The 20,743-nt window shown below is 44.2% G+C and overlaps 1 protein-coding gene across 5 annotated transcripts in view; it reads left to right on the top strand.

Annotated features, from left to right (window-relative positions):
• The window catches only part of LOC105568299 (RNA-binding protein Musashi homolog Rbp6), a 675,186-nt gene that overhangs the window by 419,254 nt on the left and 235,189 nt on the right, over positions 1-20,743 (top strand). For all 5 annotated transcript variants that reach the window (XM_012023849.1, XM_012023847.1, XM_012023848.1 and 2 more), the window contains one exon: positions 17,871-17,912. In XM_012023849.1, coding sequence (XP_011879239.1) covers positions 17,871-17,912 — 42 coding nt within the window. The remainder of the gene's footprint in view (positions 1-17,870; positions 17,913-20,743) is intronic.

The following is a 20,743-nucleotide window of genomic DNA, read 5'->3' on the forward strand; positions in this document are numbered from 1 at the left end:
GTGAAGGATAAAAACAGATGCGGGTGATGAGGTTTAAGAAGGAAATCGCAAGAGGAAAAGAACCTCTAAGGGTGGATGCACGCGAAATTGTGGAAGCTCTTTAGAACTCTCTGCATGGCCCGCATTCCTGGATACCTTCAGACGTCTCGACGCTTTAGAAACGTATCGTATGAGAGCACGTGGCGGACGAGTCTCTCGTCCTTTCCCTCGTCCTCTGACTTCCTTTCTTCCTTAAAGAAGAACGGGCTTTAACCCTTTTCGAAACGTACCGGTTTTATTACGGAAAGGGGCATTAAAGACACGCAGGGACGTTCATTTCTTTCTCAGCTTTTGTTCCTCCGACAATATGGCTTCTTTAATTATTACATTTGCTTTTGAAAATTTAAAATTTTTCATCATTTATGGGATACTTTTATTTTATTGTCAAATATTGGTAACATAGCTTTAAACTGAAATTCTGTCGAAATACATACGAGTTGAAGTTATTTTTGATGGAGAAAAATATTGGCAATTACATTTGATCATATTACTCTCTGTCGCCACATTTTTTATATCTTATTGACTTTAGTTAATATTTTTTTCACATGTTCTAATACAGTTAACGTTCACACAGTTTCTTAACATAAAAATGTTTCGTTCTCGTGTGTTAAATACGCAGCAGCTCAAAGATTTGCAATGCTGACTTTATCAATTTCGAGGAAATATTACATCAACTGTGAAGTAAAAGGAAAATAAAATCGGATATTTTTATCGAGGTTATCGGAGAAATAAAATCCTTGAGGGATTGTGCGTATTAAAGTGTATATGTTTCGTCGGGAATTAACCGAAACGATAAATCGATATAATGCTGAAACGCGGTTTTCCGATACTTCTGTGAATGCAGTTTTCTATACTTACGCAAATTGAAATTCTCGCAAACCCTGATTGCAATGTCGTAATGTAGTTAAACGAGTTTTTTTTTCACAAAGATAGTATTAGGAATCGATATTTTTCGTAACGACATTGCAATTATGCTTACTCATAATATCAGTCTTTATATATCCATATAAATTGCAGCATGGTAGAGCACAAAACCGATCTCTCTTTTTTCTTCTTACTTTAAAGATGTAGCATTGGAAACGGTTAAATATTGAATGTTAAGCGTTAGTATACATTTGATGGGATATTTATATAAGCAGTTTGTTTGTCATTTGTTCCGTAGATTTCATTCTCAACTTATTTAACGTAAAATATCGTTGTGTTGCATAGGATGAATTAATTTTGATAAGCACAATTGGAAAATAAATTGCTGCGTTGTATCAGAGATACGATTAATATTGATAAAGTTTACGTTTAAAATGAACTTACACCACTTCCAAACAAGCGATTCATACATATTTTAAAATGTAGACCAGCGTTTCTTCAATATTGCGTGTCTAAATGGGTTTTGCTCAAAGGTATGATAAAACTTGCTTTCCTGTTTTCCCCCCTCTCGCCCTTTCTTTTACGGTGTTTTTTTTTCCTCCTTTCGATCGATGCTTTTTAAACGCCTTGCGTACGTTTCAAGCGGTGGCTCGGAAAACGCTGAAAAATAAGCAGCGTCGCTCATCCGCGGAATAATTTATTTGGAGAGCCCGAAGCCACTAAGCCCTGCGGAAATTGTCTGCAGTCCCTCACAAAACTCTGAGCTATCCCTCTCCTCGTTCTCAGTCGCCGTTCTCTTCGGCCGACTCTTTTCACTTCCGTACACTTTCTTTCCCTCTTGCTTCCTTCGCTCTCTCTTTCTCAAGTGAGTCAACAATACGAGAAGCGTCTATTGTCGAATGCTTTTAAATTTGAAATACAAACCGTCTACCCCGCTTACACCTTATCTCGTCTATGCTGCCTTCCTCTCCCAACCTATCAACGTCGTTGGACATGTGTGCGGTTCAAAAGAACTCCTCGCCCGCGTTTTTCCATGCGTCATCATTTACGCTCGTAGCTTCGAGTTCTTCTATCTGACCCAATTGGCATAGCGACATTCTATGTACATTCCCAAATTGCTCCCATTGGAATATTCAAATATTCCGTTCACTCCAAGAAATATTCCTGAAATCTCTGTTTGGTATAATATAAAATATATTTGGAACATTTCAGTGGGATATGCTTGGTACATGCACTGGTTTTGTTCCAGAAATATTACAATTTCCATATTCCGCGTATGTTTGAAACGAATATCTATTACTAGACGATTCACGACACTCTACGGCATATTTGACGAAAACTTATATAGAAAATTATTATAAAGACATTGTTTGAGAGTTAAATATTTTTGTAAGAACTGTTTTCCAGTAGTAAAATCTACAATATGTCTCTATCAATGAGATGCCTACATCTTTACAAATTATTTTGTCACCATTTGTTCACAAATATCACAAAGATATTTAATTGATGTTCTTAACACCTGCATTTATACTTATTTCTCGAGCTTATTTCCATTTCATTGGAAAATGTTCGGACACAAGTTGAGGTGATTTTCAGATATTATTAAGTGCATAAGTTGACGCCGATTACGACGAACGTACCGTTTAGCAATTCTTTATATAGAATGCGTAAAAAAAAAGGAATTACAGTTGCGAGAGTTCGCAATGTTAGAATTATGTAGGCTGTTAAGATTTCGCTCGAGACTGTTGATTCAGGTCTCTCAGGAAGACTCGGGACTCCTTGGGAAACACAAACGTAATTAGAAGGCACGGAAGCGGAAAGGGAATTAGTCACTTTGTAATCGTAATTCGGGAAAGTTTATGGCCCGCGGTTTATGAAGACGCATCCCGTCGAGTCGCCGGGAAAGTTCTGGTTATCGCGCCAACGAATTAAACCGATACAGCCGGGTTGCGGCATCTGTTACTAACGGCTTAACTCACTCGCCCTTTGCGCCGGATATACGGAGTACGGCCGGCATGAATATAAGTCGAAACTGGGGCACCTACATCAGACAGTTGCGGAAGGAATGGGAAATAAAAAAATCCCATATATTATACGGACAGAAATCAAGGAGCGGGATAGCGCATGTAGCTATCTGCGAAAAGACCTGGGAGGCTGCAGAAATAAAGGATTATCCTCCTCCCTCTAATTTATTATAACGATACTTATCTTCTTTTATCTTTGCGAAATTTATACAGGCACATACAGGCATGGTTAATGAACACTTTTCTAAATTCATGATTTTCTTCCGAACATATGTATTGGAAGAAATACATGAGAAGGATAAATATATATGTTGCAATTATTTATATACCATTTTGAGATACTTGCATAGAATTCACCGTTGAATTGTGTTAACAGGAACAGACACATTTCATGCGAATTAGTTAATAGTTAAGCTATTAATCGAATACAGCTAATATATGACAACGTTTCAGTACACATTATTGAAATAGATGAAGTCCAATTATGCTCGTAATATAATTAGCATAATAATAATAATGATGTTCTTACTCGTATTACTACTCCCTTTGTGTGTAATGATATAATGGTAGGTTACGGGCGATCGATTGCTGTAGCTTCAGCATCCTTAAGGGAGCCTTAGGGAGATTTTCGATGGTTTCCCTTCTCACACCGTAGCAAACATAAAATCGAGAAGCCCACCCCTGTGGCTTTCAGTGCCGCGCCCTTTTTGATTTCCGGCATCGGCGAAATGCGATCTTGTTAATGGCGTATAACATCAACAGAAATTTTTCCGCCCAATCCCTTTTTCCTGTCGCGAAATAAACTATCGCTGTCTTGTCCCGAGCAATCCGTTTCCCGACGCTTGTTAGGAAAAGTTATAAATGTCAAAGAAACGGGAAATTCAGCGTTCAATGAAACAACTACTGCGAATCGATACCACGTAATGAATCCATATCGCGTGAAGAAGCAAAAAAAGTGACGTGGAAATGATACAGATACGTTTATAATAAATATAAATGCATTCGTGCTTAATGCAGTCGTCATTCTTCATAATTGCCATGTTACATCAGGTCTATTTTTAACTCGCATGTAAAGTTGTCAAATTTATATGATGTACACGTTCACAGGCTTAACGAGCTCGGAAATTACCAATGTAAAAAAGGGGTGCACTATATCTTTCGTTAGCAGCAAACGTTTTATACTACAGCTGTATGTGTCATGTTTATTGAGCGCAGCGTTAAACTAGAAGCTAGTTATCAAATTTGTATGTGACACAAACAGAACGTTCACTGTATACAAAAAAGCTTTTGATTTAATATGTCAATTTTCTATGAAAATAGAGCTGTATGAAAACTTTAATGCTTAAATAGATACACACAGCCATTTCCCCGTCAGTTTGTATAATTTTTCATTGAGAAAAATTGCGCGCGCACGACATAATTGCTTTTTAATATTTATTTAATTTGTCTCAGTTGCCCTGCTCTAAAATTCGTTTTAATAATATTGAAGCTGACAATCTATCAATTTTTAATGGCTTGTTATGATTTACAAGCATCAGCGCTAACAGACGTCAATGAGGCAAGAAAAATTGCATTTAGGGGACCGTTAAAGATTCAACGGATGTTATCTGTCTCGTTCGTGAAGATTGATGGATCGTCAATGTCTTTAACTAGAGTTTAAGGGAGCTGATGAGTCGGAGGTTAAATGCTTGTTTCATCAAAGTTGAAATACATTTTTTTCTCGAGTAATGAAATAATAGCAATGCCAAGAAAGGCTCTGAGAAGTGAGAATCAATGTTTTAATTATTAATCTATATAGTTACGCGTGATATCTAATTATCTATTCTAATAATATACAATATCAATAATTTCTACTAATAATTTGTATTTCCTAAATTGAAAGAAATGCAGCAAGCAATACATATACGATGTATTTTTATGAAATGTTACTTTATATGATAATTCCGAAATGAAAAGTCATAACCGAGGGGGAAACCGCTGACCAAAATCTTGTACACCAATGCCCACTAGTGCCCAGTGGGCATTACTTAATCTCATTATCTTCTTTTATCTTTATAATGTCCCAGCAGGGCCTAGTGCCCAAACTAGTGCCCCAAAAATGCCTAGTAATGCCGAGTAATGCCGCAAATCCGTACACCACAATGCCCTCAGCGGTTTACCCCTCGGTAATACCAGAGAAGAAAAATTATTCGAGAAGTGCGAGTCAAATAATATTATTTATAATACTTTAGACGAACAAATTCAGTCTTTGCTCCAATACTCTTGTGTCTATTAAATATCTATTTTATGATTATTTTGAATTATGAAATAAGTTAAAAACTAAAGTTACAGCACGATACTTGCTACGTTCTTGGACCGCGCGCGAATAGGTCTGCGCGCCGTGTACGCTGTATATGACGACGTATCGCGAGTGTAAAATACCGCGTGCACGTTGTAGGCTGCAGGTACCGCCATGGTGTGCATGAAATATAAATAATTAGTATGATATATAAGCCTCCTGCGGATGGGCGGGTGCGTCGAGCGCGGTATATCGACGCAACTCACGGCTTTGTTTCAAGAGCGGCCACATTTTACCCGTTAAATTAGCATAGCTGGATTTATGTCATTTATTTTGAGAAAACCATCGGCGAGATAGATCATTTTGATACGTTATTCAGGCAACAAATGGAATCAAACCAATCCGAATGCATAATTCGGATGCTTGGTAAGACAAAACGTGTCCACATCGATACGTACACTTCAACATATTCGGGCTTATGATATTAGTGGTTTAAAAAAAAGCAGGGAAACGCGGTGTTGCATTGTTTTATTGAAAGCGAATTAGTCTCTCGGTGTTCGCCAGAGAATCCACGAAGATAATGGGCGTTGGATGCTGCGTGAGAGAAAAACGAGATGCGCGTGATGGTCCATTCTCTGTAACCCTAAGAGAAGGTGGTCTCATGTTTCTCGATGCCGAAGACAACGCCCTAAAAGCGTTTTCCTGGACACGATCCCTTAACGCAATTCGAGCCGGTGACGACGCGCAGAATTTTCATTCGCGATAACGAGCGATTAAAAAAAAAGGAGCAGCTGGGAAGAGCGTAAGAAAAAAGACCGCGTTGTTTTATTACGCTGATACATGGCGCGATTCATCATTCATTTTTGGCAAAATTGCGAATCTCCGTTCGCGAACCTTACGGAGAATGAACGTCGTTCGTTTTGGAAACTACATTCTTGACTGCGCATGTTGAATTATGTATTACCTACCGACAATATGTTCGCCCAAGTATACATTCCTCGTATTGTTATCTTACATTAGACTTACTCGGCAAGTATATAGGGATTGGTCGCATAACAAGGATATGGAAGTTCGGCGAGAAGCACATCAGCTTTTCGCAAAAGTGTCATTAATTTTGTACCGATTTTCCAAGTTCGGAGTGTATCCTTTACGGGGGGGAAAGTCGCGACGGGGGATCGCAGGGATATTGTAAGTTACAGGACTTTGACGAACGGAACTTGGACGCAAATATTTGCGCGGGGCTGCGCCTCACGATTTATTTTGAATAAATGTCAGTTTAATTAAAACTTAAGGCTTGATTGCGACGGTTCTTAATATAAAAAATTTTAAATGCATAGACTAATTGCGTGCGGCGGTAGAGAGATCTTGCTTTGAGAATTGCAACTTACGTAGTTAAATTATACGTATCTTGTTTTCAACGTCCTGTACAAATGTGTAATTTGCGTAATGAACCGCGATCGCAAGAAGTTATTCGCGCGTTTCCTAGCAGTTTGCTGGCCAGTTCGTGTCGTGCGACTTAGCAAAAGGGAGAGCACGAAGGGAAGGAAAAACAAGGAGAAGGGCAGATGAGGGGGGGGGGTGAGAGAGAGAGAGAGAAAGAGAGACGAAATAGTCTCTCTCCCTCTCCCTCCCCCGCCCTCCCCCTCCCGCGTCTGTTTCCCTTCTCCGGCCTCTTCAACTCGCCTCATAGAAGCGTATTCTCGGGCGATCCATTTCCAGATTAAACACGCGTAAAACTCCACTCTCATGCGGTACACACAAGAACTACGTTCCTCTCCTTTACTTTCCACTCCTTTCTTTTCCCCTACCTTTCTTCTCTTTGCGTCTGTTCGCTTTTCACGCACACATTCGGGTCTCCTCTTCCTTTCGAAATATCGGGGACCTCGTGTACTCTTTCTCCGCTCTCCTTCACTCCGAGAAAAGTAGATGACAGGGGAAAAGACCTGCATGCTATCATTTAAAACCTCGTAGAAACGAGCCCCTCGCTTTCAGAGAAACTGGGAATATCTGCTTAATCGTGCGACATTTCGAGTAAGCTGACTCATAATATCAAGAAGCGGCAGACATTTTTAAAGCGCACCAATTAGAGTATTGTACATTCTTCTATTAAAATGAAGTAACTCGCGGCGCGGGAAGAGATCGGAACACTTTCAAGTGTCCACGTGGAGAGGCTGGTACTTAAAATAAAGAGCTCGCACCGAGTAAACGTTAATATTAACATTATAATTAACGAATACAGTAGAGTGAGGAATTTACAATAACTGTTTTAACGATACTTCCACCGCGCTATCCCGCCCAAGTTATTGGCTGTCTGTAATGTCTGTTTCCTTAACGGACCAATTTCCGGCTATCGGGCATGTTCGAGGCGAGGTCAGGGTCAGCCGAGATCGATGAGAACGACGTTAACGAGGCGCTGGATGCGCGGACGGAGATACTCCGAGGCAAGCGTTATCGTTTAAGGTAGGACGTGACGTCGAAATGGAAAGTACGAAGGGCGGCACGGGGGCGAGGGGCTAGGGCGAAGCCACGCGTGCGAAGCATTTGTAGCACAAAGCTCGTCAGGGTGGCGGGGAATGTTTTGCAGCGGGAGGGAGGTGGAATAATAGCTTGACTCGCGGAAGGTAGATGGGACGAGATACAGGGTGGGATCTATTGAGCTCGTCGTGCGGCTGCTACGCGCGTATTAACACGTCATAATAATTACGAATGTAATCAGCGACGCGCGCGAGAGCTTCCTGAATCGCGCGTTTTGCTTTCACCTCGCCTGGCCGGCTCTTGCTGCGAGGAAGAGCGGACCCGCGACGTAGACGAGAGATTCCCGCGAGGGTGGAATAAAAGTTGTAGCGCGCGGTACAGCGCGGTACATGGGGTGGGTTTTGCCAGGGATTTTCACGCTATGATATCTCGCTACGTCGATTTACGTAACGAAACTGAAACTCATTGAAAGTCCGTGAGCAAACGCTATGCGGCGCAGATATAAAAGGGAGAGGAGGTAACGAATGTATTCTCAAATAATATTTTTAAAAAAAGGCAAATCTCTATCGGGCAGAAACAAAGAGTAGAAAAGTTGCGAGATATGAGAAATGTTGAGAATCATTATCGGCGCACAATGCGTGCTGTACTTTCCGAGTGCCTAAACGCCACGGGATAGAAATTAATTGTCGAACAAGTACAGCTCTCCCCGCTTTTAGGAATTAATACAATGGTGACTTCGGTCCAAATGTTGGACTTAATGGCGCGCAGAAAATACATACAACATGGCGGAGGAGAGACAGTTTCCAAAGAGAAACATTATAATCCATTGTACAAGTTGGAGAACGAAGAGCGAGGGAAAGTCTTAAGTAATCGTTAGAAAATCAATGGCGAGTTCTCAAGCGGTGTCTCACGGACAATGTGCTATAATCCACGGTCTCGAAAGCCGAGGAGGCTGCGGGCTTTCCCACGAAGTAAGCGGTTAGGCAGTAGGGAATCGGGGAACGTGCTGGAAACGCAGAAGCGTGTCCTCCATCATCGAAGTTAGAACTTGTCGGCTAATTGCATAGTTCGCCTTCTTGCCTGCAAACATCCAAATTGTCAGGCGCACTTGCCCAGACTTGAGCCCTCCTCTCTCAATCTTTTCTGTTTTGTTATGTGTTCAGCCGGCGCGATTTTACTTCCGAAACGTACATTTTCTTATACTCCATAAGATAACAATATTGAGGATCAAACCGGAAGTAGCGATGCTTGTTTCATGCAGTGTCAAGATCGTGTCTTGAAATATAAAGGGGAATTAAAAGTTTTCGCCGAGTCGCGGGCGTGGGAGAAGATGTAAAATTTGTTATTCCATTAACTTCAAGTTTTAAACGGTGTTTTGATAAAATCGTGATATAAACTCTGATAATTTTTAAGTATTTAACATCGTGTTCAGGACCGCATATTTAAGAGTTTACTTTCTCATGCGTCATTTCTGTAAGGCAAGACACAATTGCGGATTAATCATGTCAAACCGCGCATCGCATACAATTATTCGCGAGAACAATCGCCCGACGACAGACGGTGCGGACGGTGTATTGTGTTAATTGCGCGCGGTCTTGCGTGCAATTATCCGTTCGAAAAATGGTGGACGTACCCACCGGACAGGATTCTTATCGTCGCGTGAAATATCCCGCCGCGAAATCAAAACAGCGGCGGGCGAGACGAGGACGTTGTTGTTCCGGCCGTTTAAATAATTCATAAGCAATATCGCGCCGCGGTCGCGGTCACGTCTCGGCTTCCCTCCTGATTGGCTCGAATTTACGAGCCATTGTCGCCTGATTGGCCGCGCTTGTGCGACGGATGGTGGCTTCGTAAAGAAAAGCACTTTATCGCCCGGGAGCATTGACGTGCCGACGGCGGCCGGGCGACGTCGTCGGCGGGGAGAGCATGAAACGCTTTCGGTAATTCTTCTAAGACTCGCTCTCGCCCGTCGCTTCTCTCTCCCGTTTCTTCGCCGGCAACCACGCTCCCGATTCAGCTCCGTCGAATTCCACCGTCCTGCACAAAAGCCTCTCTCTCTCTCGAGGTATCCCCCGATAGAAACGGGAAACAGGGCGCCCTCGCTCCCATGTGTCCTCTCGTCTTTCTAACATTTGCTGTCGTTTGTGCGGTATTTGTCGGCGCCATTTCACTCGCAAGACGATACCGCCGGATATCCGCTTTTGCCGGGTGTACCGCGCTGCCGCTCGTCGACGTGATTACAATCCTCGTCGTCGACGGCTACGACTCGAAAGTGGATTTGTATTATTTTTTGATCCTGCGAACGATACAAAATGATTATAGCGTGGCGTGGAAACGGGAAGACTCGCGAGTACCTTGCAGCGGCGCGGAACGTGGGCTCTCCCAGATAACGCGAGCTCCGTTTTCTCCGTCGCATAGATCGCGTTCGTCACATTCGCGTGAAATTTCGGCGCGGTGCGTCGATGCCATTTGGCGAACTCTCCCGAGTTTCCTGAGATGCCTTCTTCCGCGACGGCGGCGCGAGTTTGCGAAAGGACATTATGCCCGCTACACGCCCTCGCGAGTTGCAATTTTAGTTCGGTCTGGTAGACCTCGTTGCCCGTGACATTTTGACGCAAGCTCGGCGAGCGGAGAACGGTGTCCGCAGCGCGGCTGTGCTAGGCAGTTATGAGTTGCTTAATTGTTTTGTCACTGTTCGTCGCGACAGCAACGTCCTCGTTGTCGTCGCTGTCGTTGTTGCTGTTGCTGTTACGCCGGTGGCGGAGTTTCTCCGGCGATCGCTTCCGGAATAGCCGACTCGACTTGGCCCCTCGATAACTTGAGCCTCGCGAGATTCTGATGTCCGCAGTATCGACAGAGAGGACGGCATTGTTCGCCGAAGACCAAGTTCTCCCGATTATCACGGCGGACCGGCAGCGAATTGTATAAAGTAATTCAACGTCCGAACGAAGTCAGATATATTATTCATTATATCTATCGATTAGATTATACTCTTCATAGTTATTTTAATATTTTGTGGCGAGTGTGGCGCAGAGAAATGTGCGCTGCTTAGTAAGCAAATGCTCAAAGTATCAGTTCGTTCTGGTACAGAACTGGTACAGAACGAACTGGATAAAACAGGCTTTTAAGCCTAACGCGAGGAAGAAGATTTTAATATTGTATTTACATAATATTTTTCGGTACGTCCGAGTCTTATTGTTAAAAGTGTTGAACTTGACTTGTATCTTACATATATCTTAGCGTTGATAGACACCCTATAAACGGCAGTTTCTCAGGTTCTCAAGCCCGGAATATTTAGTTTTCGCGTTCTAAAATCTCAATTTAACATCGCATTAGCCAGAGGCCGTTAAAGCATCTAAAATATCTTGAATATTGCATTATATTTTCCGCCGACTAAATTATTTTCGTTTCGTGAAATAGCATATCGGATTACTCGGGCAAATAATTATAATAAGTATACTCTGTGTAACAATTTGCGTTTATACTCTGCGTCGGCATAATAGCAATATTTATAATAATAGCCCTCGGCCTCTCGTACTACGCCGTGGCTCTCCCTGTAACTTTTAATCATTACTTATTCGCTTTCATATCCCTTTCTATTGCTGTCGTTGTAAAGAGCCCATCCAGATGGCAGCCGTTAAAGGTACATCGTGCCGCGATATTGGCTGGCGCCGAATGTCGGTGACGTTGTCGAGAAGACTACTGACAAGCGTAGTTATTAAAAATCCGAAAAACTGCGAGCTCGGTGCTCCAGAAGCGAAACAAGCGTCTCTGCCGTCGGGAGACTTGAAATAAAATATTTGTAGAATATTTCAGGCAGGAATATCATATCGTCTTAAACGCAGAACATGCATATTTCATGCAATTAATTCAAGACGAGTCGCATCTTTGACATGGCTCGGTAAGCTCTTTTCATTCTCTTTCAGAGAGATAAAATAAATTCTGCCCGGTGCGGCTTAGGTACACGTACCTTAGGCGCTAATGCTAAAGGTCAGCGGTAACGCAAATTTTCTTTCTCTCCGGTTATAAACGAAAATGTATTTCTAGCTAGTCTTCATTAGTACGGGCGTTTCTTTTGATACTCCGTTAAAACTTTCAGATCGCGCGGGCCGAACGATGAAATCGCATTAACCCATTATAGGCCGCCAGCGATCTACGGGCTGCCAGGAATTAAAAAATTCAGGACATTAGATCAAAATATGTAAAATTATGAAAAGTGTACAGGGACTTTGAGGGTTGATCTAATGTTTGATCTAATGTTCTGAATTTTCGTGTTTCTGGCAGTCTGTAGATCGCTGGCGGCCTAGACGGGTTAGAGTTTAAAAGTACGTCGTTTGTCGCTGTCGGATGTCGAAAATTTCTTTTCAAAAAAACAAATTTTCTCACCGGCCACGTCCCGACATCCGACAACCGCATACGGCGTATCATGTAACAGGCCTAAGCGATCCTCTTTCGTCGCCGGGCGCGACGGATTTCCATTGGCGCGGATGATTTTCCGGGCCTCGCCTCGACTCCGATCGCGATAACGACGCGTTCGCCGCGCGCGAAAAGTAATGTGCGTTGGATCGAAGCGGTAGTCCATTTTTATCGGCCTATACATCTTGGCGGGTACGTCGTCGCGAGGACTACCTTGGGTACGCAGCTGGCGCGAATATTAAAAGCAATCGCTCAGTCCCGCGTAATAACTGACCGCCGGTATATAACGCACAGTCGCACTTGCCTACGCTTTGCAATCCGCACGGTTCTGTGTGAGGAGAATAATAGTCCCTCTTTCTCTCTTCCCCGGAGTTTTTTTTTTCACCCCGCTTTCAGCGCGAGACTGTACGGCGCGAAGTTTTCGTGCGTAGGGGCTCCATAATGACCGCAAAAATAATAAGTTGAAAAGTATGATGCTTATGCTTCAATGCCTACGCATTAAGAGTTTTTTTAATAATGCTTAAAACGAAATAGAGTGTTACGTTGCAAAGATGCGAGCGAATAAAGAAGTTTTTACCATTACTTTCGAGCTTGGATTCGACGTAGAATATTTAATACCAGAAGTAATAAAGTGGTTAAATAGATTACGCCCTTCGTAGAGACTAATTATCGTTTTTCGAGTATTTGACGATTCGTTTAAAATCATTTAATATTAACAAACGAGATGTGAGTCTGATGAAATGTTCTGTATTACCATTGCATTCATAGAGAATACTTCATCGACGCATCAACGGGATAAAGGTAGATGAGGGACGAGATGGATGAGAGCGAAAACGAATGTTCTGTCATTGTGAAGCTAGGAAAAGAAGTGCGCGAACAGGGACAAAAGCTGCTATTCCGTTTAAGGATCCGAGTAACGCGAGGCACACGCGTCTCGCCGGCAAGACTGTCCGTGAATTAAAATCCAGCGAGATCATAAATTTTCATTAATTTTTGTTAGGAAAAAATATGAAAACGGTAGACGGTGCGTGACCGTGATTGTTGTTGGTTTCTTTTTTGTGTAGGGAAAGATTGATATTTATTTTCACCGCTGCAAGTACAGTGTATTCGAGTCTTAATAGAATCGCCGGAACGATTCGTCTTTCGATGAACATTGCTGAACGTTAACAAAAATCCAGATGGAGCCGAGCACTCTTTCCCCGTGGATGCACTTAGATAATGTCTCCGTTCTCACAACGATGACGTCGACGACGACGAGATAATGGGAAGGAAACGGGGGGGAAAAAGCGACGGCGCGGGTCCGGCACGGCGGAAATGATCAGTTGCAAAATCGCGGTCGCGTATTTGCCTTTAATTTGCCGAGCGAATTAACCGGGTATTTGAGACGGGCAAACGCTATCCGCGCCGTTACCGTTACCGTTCGACTCGCTGAGGATGGAAAACGAATCGGCGCGGTCTCTCTCCGAAATTTAATAATAATTCCCGTCTCCAAAACCGCCACACATCGCCAAATATGACATCGCCGATGAATTCCCCGTTGTCTCTATCGAGACGACGGGACTGGCCTCGCCTCGCCGCGCGGGTTCGATGCTGCCCGAACGGAGACGGAAATTCGGGATAGAAATAAATTATAAACGCGCTCTCTGTTTAAACAGCTAACGAGCCAACGGCAGAGCCGCGCCGTAGAAATAGAAACCGCGCGGCGGATAAATAAACAGAGAATTTCAACGTTATATAAGAGCGCTTGACGCAATTGATAGGATAATTAGACGGAATTATCCGTTCCTTGCGATTTATCTGTCAAATCCGGGAAACGCCGCTGCTTCGCGTTTTATTGAAACGCCTTCTTCTTCTTCTTCTTCTCATACATATCCACTAATGGATGTTCGCGACTACACCCTCCATCCTTTCCCGATTCCTCGATGCGTGCGGGATCAGATCTTCCACGGTGCTCAGTCCAGTCCAGTGTCAGTGTATTGCGGAGCCAGGACATTTTCTTTCTTCCTATCCCTCTTCTGCCCTCGATCTTTCCTTCAATGATCAGTTGCAGCAGCCCGTACTTTGCGCATAACGTGCCCCAAATATGTCGTTTTCCTCCTTTGTTACGGCCAGTATCTCTCGCCCCCTGCCAAATCGCCTCAGAACCTCGTTGAAATAACGACAGGCTGTTCGAATTCTGAAATTGTCACCAATGACATTGTGTCATAGATCGCGATCGAGCCGCTGCTACAAATGCTGCTACAAATGGCGTCTCAGAGCGCGCTAGCAGAATTGTCAAAAATAAATTCCGTCGCTGTTTGAACGGAGCTCGTCCAGCTTTGGAATTCGGCGAAAATTCGCGCCGCAAGTCGTTCGTTCCCGGCGTTATAATTGAAACTTGAACATTATACGGCCTCCCCGGCCATTTTCGCGTCTCTTCTGTCTTTGATACGGCCGCGCGCGACCACATACCTCGTATAACAATTTAACCAGCATTCGAATTCCTACGGGATTAGCGCGAGTTCGCCTGTGAAATTTCTCGTTGGCGTTATCCGCGGATGCAGTTCGCCCTGGGAGAAACGGGGCGGAGGGGGTGGGATGGATTGAGGTTTCGGTGCGAGACCACCGCTTTAGGTCGCGACGGGGGCTGGTGGCGGGGGAGAGCGAACGCGGGGGTCGCGAAGAATGGCGTCGTGAATTACTTTTCCAAATGCTCCCGATCCGACTCGAGGCTCTCCTTTCTACCGCGCCCCTTCAGGGTAGAAGCATCCAGGGGTAGGTGGCTCTTCCAATTTCCAGGCGTGCCAACCAGATTGAATTTCTATCGTCTTCGACAACGACGACGACGACGGCGAAGACGACGAAGACGACGACGACGGTTGGCGGCCGATCATTTCGCGAGATATCGGGTAACTGGGTTATGTTTGCGAAAATGGCTTCGAGCCTCTCGATTTTTCTCGGTAATGCTACCTCTCCGTTCGCGGCGACGTTCTCTCTCTCTCTCTCCCGCTCGCCTCCCTCGCTCGTCGTTTCGCTTTCTATCTTCTCGTTACCAACTCTCTGTTCTGCCCTCGCGAAACCATCGCTCGGTGAGACGAATCGAATGAATGGGACATCGAGGGATCTCACGTTGATCGACTGAACGACCACGAATTGCGTCTCGTTGACAACGTTTATTACATCAGATAGAGAAAATTGATTACGAAAAGGTAGATGGCGTCCTTTCGTTGTTTATTATTATTTTGCGACGCAATTTATGCCGCGGGGAAAAGAGTTTCGATACAGGAATAAAATTGATTTGGAATAACCGTCGAGTAACTAAGGAAATGTAATTAAAGGGAGGGCGAAATATGTAAGAACCCATTAAGAGAGTAATTTATACTTGATATTGCAGGATTAGCATTTGATCGCTAATATCTAAATCTTTCTTACTTTGCCTATTTTTGCGTTTATAATATAAGGTAGAAACGTCATCGGTTGTTCCAATTTCTCAATATATATATATATATATATATATATATATATATATATATATACGTGTGAACCATAGTCATAGCTCGCAACTTCGTATCCGACGGACGACGTGTACAGCGAAATCCGTTGCAAATAGCTCCTGCGGGTGCAGTAGCGAAGTTTGAGAGGCACTTCCTTCATCCCCCGCCTGCTTTTCCCTTATATCGGAAGGCGAGATCAGAAGAAGAGGTATTACGAAAGCGAAAGAACGGCGGGAAGACTTTCTCTCGTCTCTCGTCTCGCGTCATCGTCGTCGTCGCTGTCGTCGTCGTCGTCGTCGAGACACCTCTCGTGTCCGGGAGCGTGCGAGCGACCGGTGTGAACTTCGCCGTAGGGGATTATGCAAACGGGAGTGGTTTCTGAGTACGGGAAGAGAGATAGATAGACAGAACCGCCGTGCGTTGCGTCGGGGTGGATGATGACGGTGACGGTGCCTGGTGGTGGCGATGGCGGTGGCGGGTTCCCTTGCTTGTCATTACCACGTTTGTGGCTTCCACCGCCCGGGGTGCCGGTCGCTCTCTGTTCCGAGAGAGCCTAGCGCCGCGGAATTGTAAAATTCGTTCCCCTCGGTGGTGGAATAGACTTTTTTTTCCTATGGCGCGTCAATGACGCCTTCAAAAGCTAATTACAAGCGCGCGCCCCGAGAAACGCGCCGACTTAATAATGTAACTCGAGATTGCGATTGTTGCGGAAGCGCGGGATGCAAGGCAGGGTGTTACAGCTTGCGTAAGTTTTCAGCGAATGGCGATATGGTGGGGCCTATTTTGAGAATTTCTGGGAAAACGCAAAGTTCTCTGCGCGGCTATTGAATTACCGACGCAGCGTTTGGTCTGCGGTATGTACGCAATGAAATCTTGGAGACAGCGACGATGAAAAGTTACCTCCATTAACAGTATATCGACACGTCAAAATTCTTCATGCTTTGGCACTAGGTTTTATTCTAGCATTTTCCTCAGATATGCGATACATTTATTATATAATTTTGTTCCGTTGATGTAATACGCCTTTTATGTTTTTGAAGAAGCGCCATTACGACGCGAAATAGTTTCCTGGTCGGTAAAACGGTGGCAAATAGCATAGTAAAACTCAAAACTAAGTAGTCACGTTTAGCACTGAATACGCGCCGAGAATGCGGTGGGAGGGTGCGAGACGGAGGGCGGAGAAGAGAGAAAGGGACACGAGGGGAGACAGAGACGTTGTTTCATTTAGCATTAGAACCGCCGGCGGAATCAGCTGATCCCTTCACCGCGCTGAAGTAACAGGATGGTACTTCCAGCAAATTCTAGTATTAACAATAAATACTCCTACGGATTTCTATGAGCTTAATATTCATGATGTTGTTTATCTCGCAGTGCTGCAAGTAATGCAAGTCCAGCGCGCTTATACAGCGATGCGCAATAATGTTACATATTACAAGTAATTATGAGTTTAATTATATAATAAAATTAGTCATTTATGATATAATAATATATGTATTATATACAATTGCACTTATATTTTATTATTTTTATTAAGTGCAATTATATTTAGATGATATTCTTATTGATTAGCGTCGTGTTTAAAAAATGGAGCGGTAAAACGCTTTTGAGTCAGAAATTTACGCGGCTGTCGCGCCAGAAGTTCTGCACTTTCGTGAGGGCGGTCAGGGTGGTTACGACCTTTTTAGCGAAGCGCGGAACGTAAGGTGCCCTTACGTTCGACTTAGTCGGTCTGTTCATCCCCCTCGGGGATCGCCCGCGAAGTGAAAAAAGGCGGCGCGGCGGCTGCAGCCGAGGTTTCGGTTAGTCGATCCGGAGTTCTCGAGCACCTACTCTTTATTACTATGTAATTAATTGTAATGGGGATTTCAACTGGGGAAAACAGTCCGCCGAGAGCTTCCCCCTTTTGTTCGTTCGTTTATTCTTGTTCCTTCGCTTTCCCGCGTTTTCCCACTGCGCTTGCATGTAATACCTATTTTCATATGGTTTCTTTTGTTTGCCGTATTTTCATATTTGTTGCTTCTCTCTTTGCCCCTCCCTCCCGCCCCGCTGCCTCCCGCAAAACTCGCAGGCGAACAAGATTTGTCTCCGAGTTTGAATTCGCATGTGGCGCGTAATGTTCTTTTCGCGGTTATATCCTCGACGGAACGCGGAGCTTTCGAGACAGTTTGAGATTTATCATCGAGAAACTTAAACAAGTTGCCACATACAGATTTTTATATGTTACTTGGTGACACCGTCCCGTATATATTAGTTGAGCCTTGGACAATTTATATTTAATTTTCGACGTTTCTTCTGTTTCAGATCGACCCAAAGGTAGCATTTCCTAGGAGAACACATCCAAAGGTAAGGAAACTCATTCCCTCTTACTGGCACTATTCTGTTGAATTATAACACCGTTATTACAATTGGAATCGCTCTCTTTGAGAACATCGACAAGTTAAGAGAGATGTGTTATATATAATTTCTGGCCCTAAGCTCAGTTTTGTAAACGAAAAGTCGAAAAGTGCCATTACGGATGCAAAGTTTATCGGGAATGATTCTAACATGAAGAATTGAAATGGTCCATCCATTTGCGAACGAGTTGACGCTGACGTTTATAATACCAATCCCTTCGGCCGACGGCATGGCAGAGTGAAATAGCGGGTTAACGAGAATTACTCGTAGCCGGGCTCGCACAACGTTCATTTGGAACGCGGTGTTTTTGCCGCGCGTAGAAAAAGCACGGATGTGGAAACGCGTCGGCGTCGGCAGGGCCGTGGTAGGGCGGGAGGGACAGCTTAAAAAGTCAAATGACGGCGCGTTCGGAGGGCGTGATTGAAGAGGGAATAATAAAGCCGACCCGGTCCTATAGCAATAAGAGCAATTAAACGTAATTCGCTTCGAAACCTGGGATTACTTCCTTGCCGGCGACGATAATCGCGGCAATGAAGCGACGTTCGGTCGCGCCGAAAAAAACGCACGGGAAGCATAACGCGGAGGGCGCGGAATGGCTGATAGGGCGTGCGAGGCAGGTAGGACCTGTACGTGTGAGTGCGCGCACACAAAAGCGATGGGGGTAAAGTGACGAAAGAAATTTGCGCGACTTAATAATATAAATGCCGGGCACGCGAATTATACCGGCGAGTGACTGAATTGCGCTAATTTTAATTGCACCCTTTCTCCTCTCTCGGTGACACGTTTCCCTCTCCCTTTAGCGCGGCTATTCCCCGCGCTCTGTATCTCTCCCGGCGCTATTTTCCCACTTTTGCCTACCATTGCATTTTTATATGTTTTTATAACGCATGCGCCACCGCTCCCGCCCCCTTCTCGCCCCCCTCGCTTCGGCCTCCCTTCGCTGACCGCTCTTGCAGCATTTTATTCCGATGGCGGAATCCGAAGGGACATAATTTAGGACGCGCGTGCGGCCGAAATACCGCCGCCGGTAATCACGCGTCTCGACAATCCGGGGAAAGTGTCTGGCAATCTCGGCAGCCCCGGAGAACAAAGATCGGGGAAAACAAATTTTCGAATCGTTGAGAAATAGGACGTTTTGGTGGCAGACTTGAAATCGGGACAAACGTCACTTTTATGTTGCGCATGACAGCCTGGCTCGGAAGTTCCAACTAAATCTCATCTATCACAAACCCGGAATGTTTCAGTGCCAAAATTTTGAAACTTGGGAAACTTTGGCCGTGGGAAATAAAATATTCTTCGAATAATATGAGGCGGAGATAAACTTCCCGACGCAGACGAGGCCTCGAGACGATTTAATATCGGAAACAGCGTAACCCACAAATTTTTTATTCTGTATGTATGATTATTTCCCGCGTCTTCCCCGGCGGCTCCAAATTTATCTCTTTCACTTCAGCGTAAAATTAGTCCGATTAGTGCAATACGCTTTCGATTAATGTCGCCTTTAACCTCAAGTTCAATCAAATAATCCTTTATTGCATAACGATATTGCGTAAAATGACCTAATAAACATTGTATAAGGTTCGTGCTCGTAAGTAGAAAATAAAGTAACGAATCAGATTTATCGGAGTTAAAGGAAACTTGGATTTAAAATCTGGCTCTCGAATAATAAGATAAGATTTTAGTACCAATCGGATGATCCAGTCTCTCGTAACGTGATCCAATTGACGACTTCATAATCGAAGTTTCTGGAACTGATATTTTCAAGTTCCTAAACTTTGTAAAGTACGGTATGCGACATTTATTCCGCATGTCTTGCAAACTAATGCAGGCGAGTGCACGAAGTAACACAACTGGCATCGTACGTTGCACGTAATGCCTGTAACGAGTTGCGACGGCTCCCACCGCTTTTGGGAAGCGGATATGAAGCGGGAGATGTAATTTTCATAAAATAACGCCAGCCTCTTCCCAGGCCTCACTTTTATTTTACATCTCTCGCGCTGCAAGGGTTTGAATAAGTTGTGCCAATGCACGCCTCGAGATTGGAAACTATGCCAGGAAATTATTTCCCGCTCGCACGTGTTTGGCGCGATTCCGTGACATGGCAGCTCGCCGCAAATATACAGAAGAGATACATATTTCATTTTACGCGCTCAGACACGCAAAGTGACGTCGCTTACGCACGTCTAATTGCGAGCGCGCAATTTTAGAAACTCAACCGAGTCAAATCTGCGTTTATCGTCGTCTTGAGGGGACGCTGGGGTGGATTTGTCTGAAAAACTGACAAATTTGTGTGTTCTTGTTCATTTTCATCTACGTGAAAACACCTTTAAATATCGTATTAAAAATTTGTCAAAGGCTCTTATCGCCCTTATCTTAACTCGCTATTGTTCTTCCACAGAGCCTTCACTAACGTAAGTGCGAACCTATAACTTATTCGAGTGAATAGATCTCTTGTCAGGTTACTAAACCTCATTTCTCTGATTCAGTCCGATTAGTGGACCACTGTCGGCCCGCGCACAAAAGCCACGTATTTGTACATTACCCAAATGTTTTCACGAATTGACAGCTCTAGGAGCGAACGGTGCAAAGAGTGCAGAATCGCCCCAGCATCCCCTCAAGTCAAAGATCCGTACGTGAACTTTCGCAGCCTGCGTGACACACACGTCGCGTCGAGTGGTAACACGTACAACGCGTAGCGCGGGGATAAGCGGAGATAAGCCTGCTCGATCCCCGAGCACTCAACTGCAGCACGTTCAACTAACGAATGCTTTTCTCGTTAT

This window comes from Vollenhovia emeryi, unplaced genomic scaffold (assembly GCF_000949405.1).
Source record: "Vollenhovia emeryi isolate VEMERY1.0 unplaced genomic scaffold, V.emery_V1.0 DF939130.1, whole genome shotgun sequence".
Classification (NCBI taxonomy): Eukaryota; Metazoa; Arthropoda; class Insecta; order Hymenoptera; family Formicidae; genus Vollenhovia; species Vollenhovia emeryi.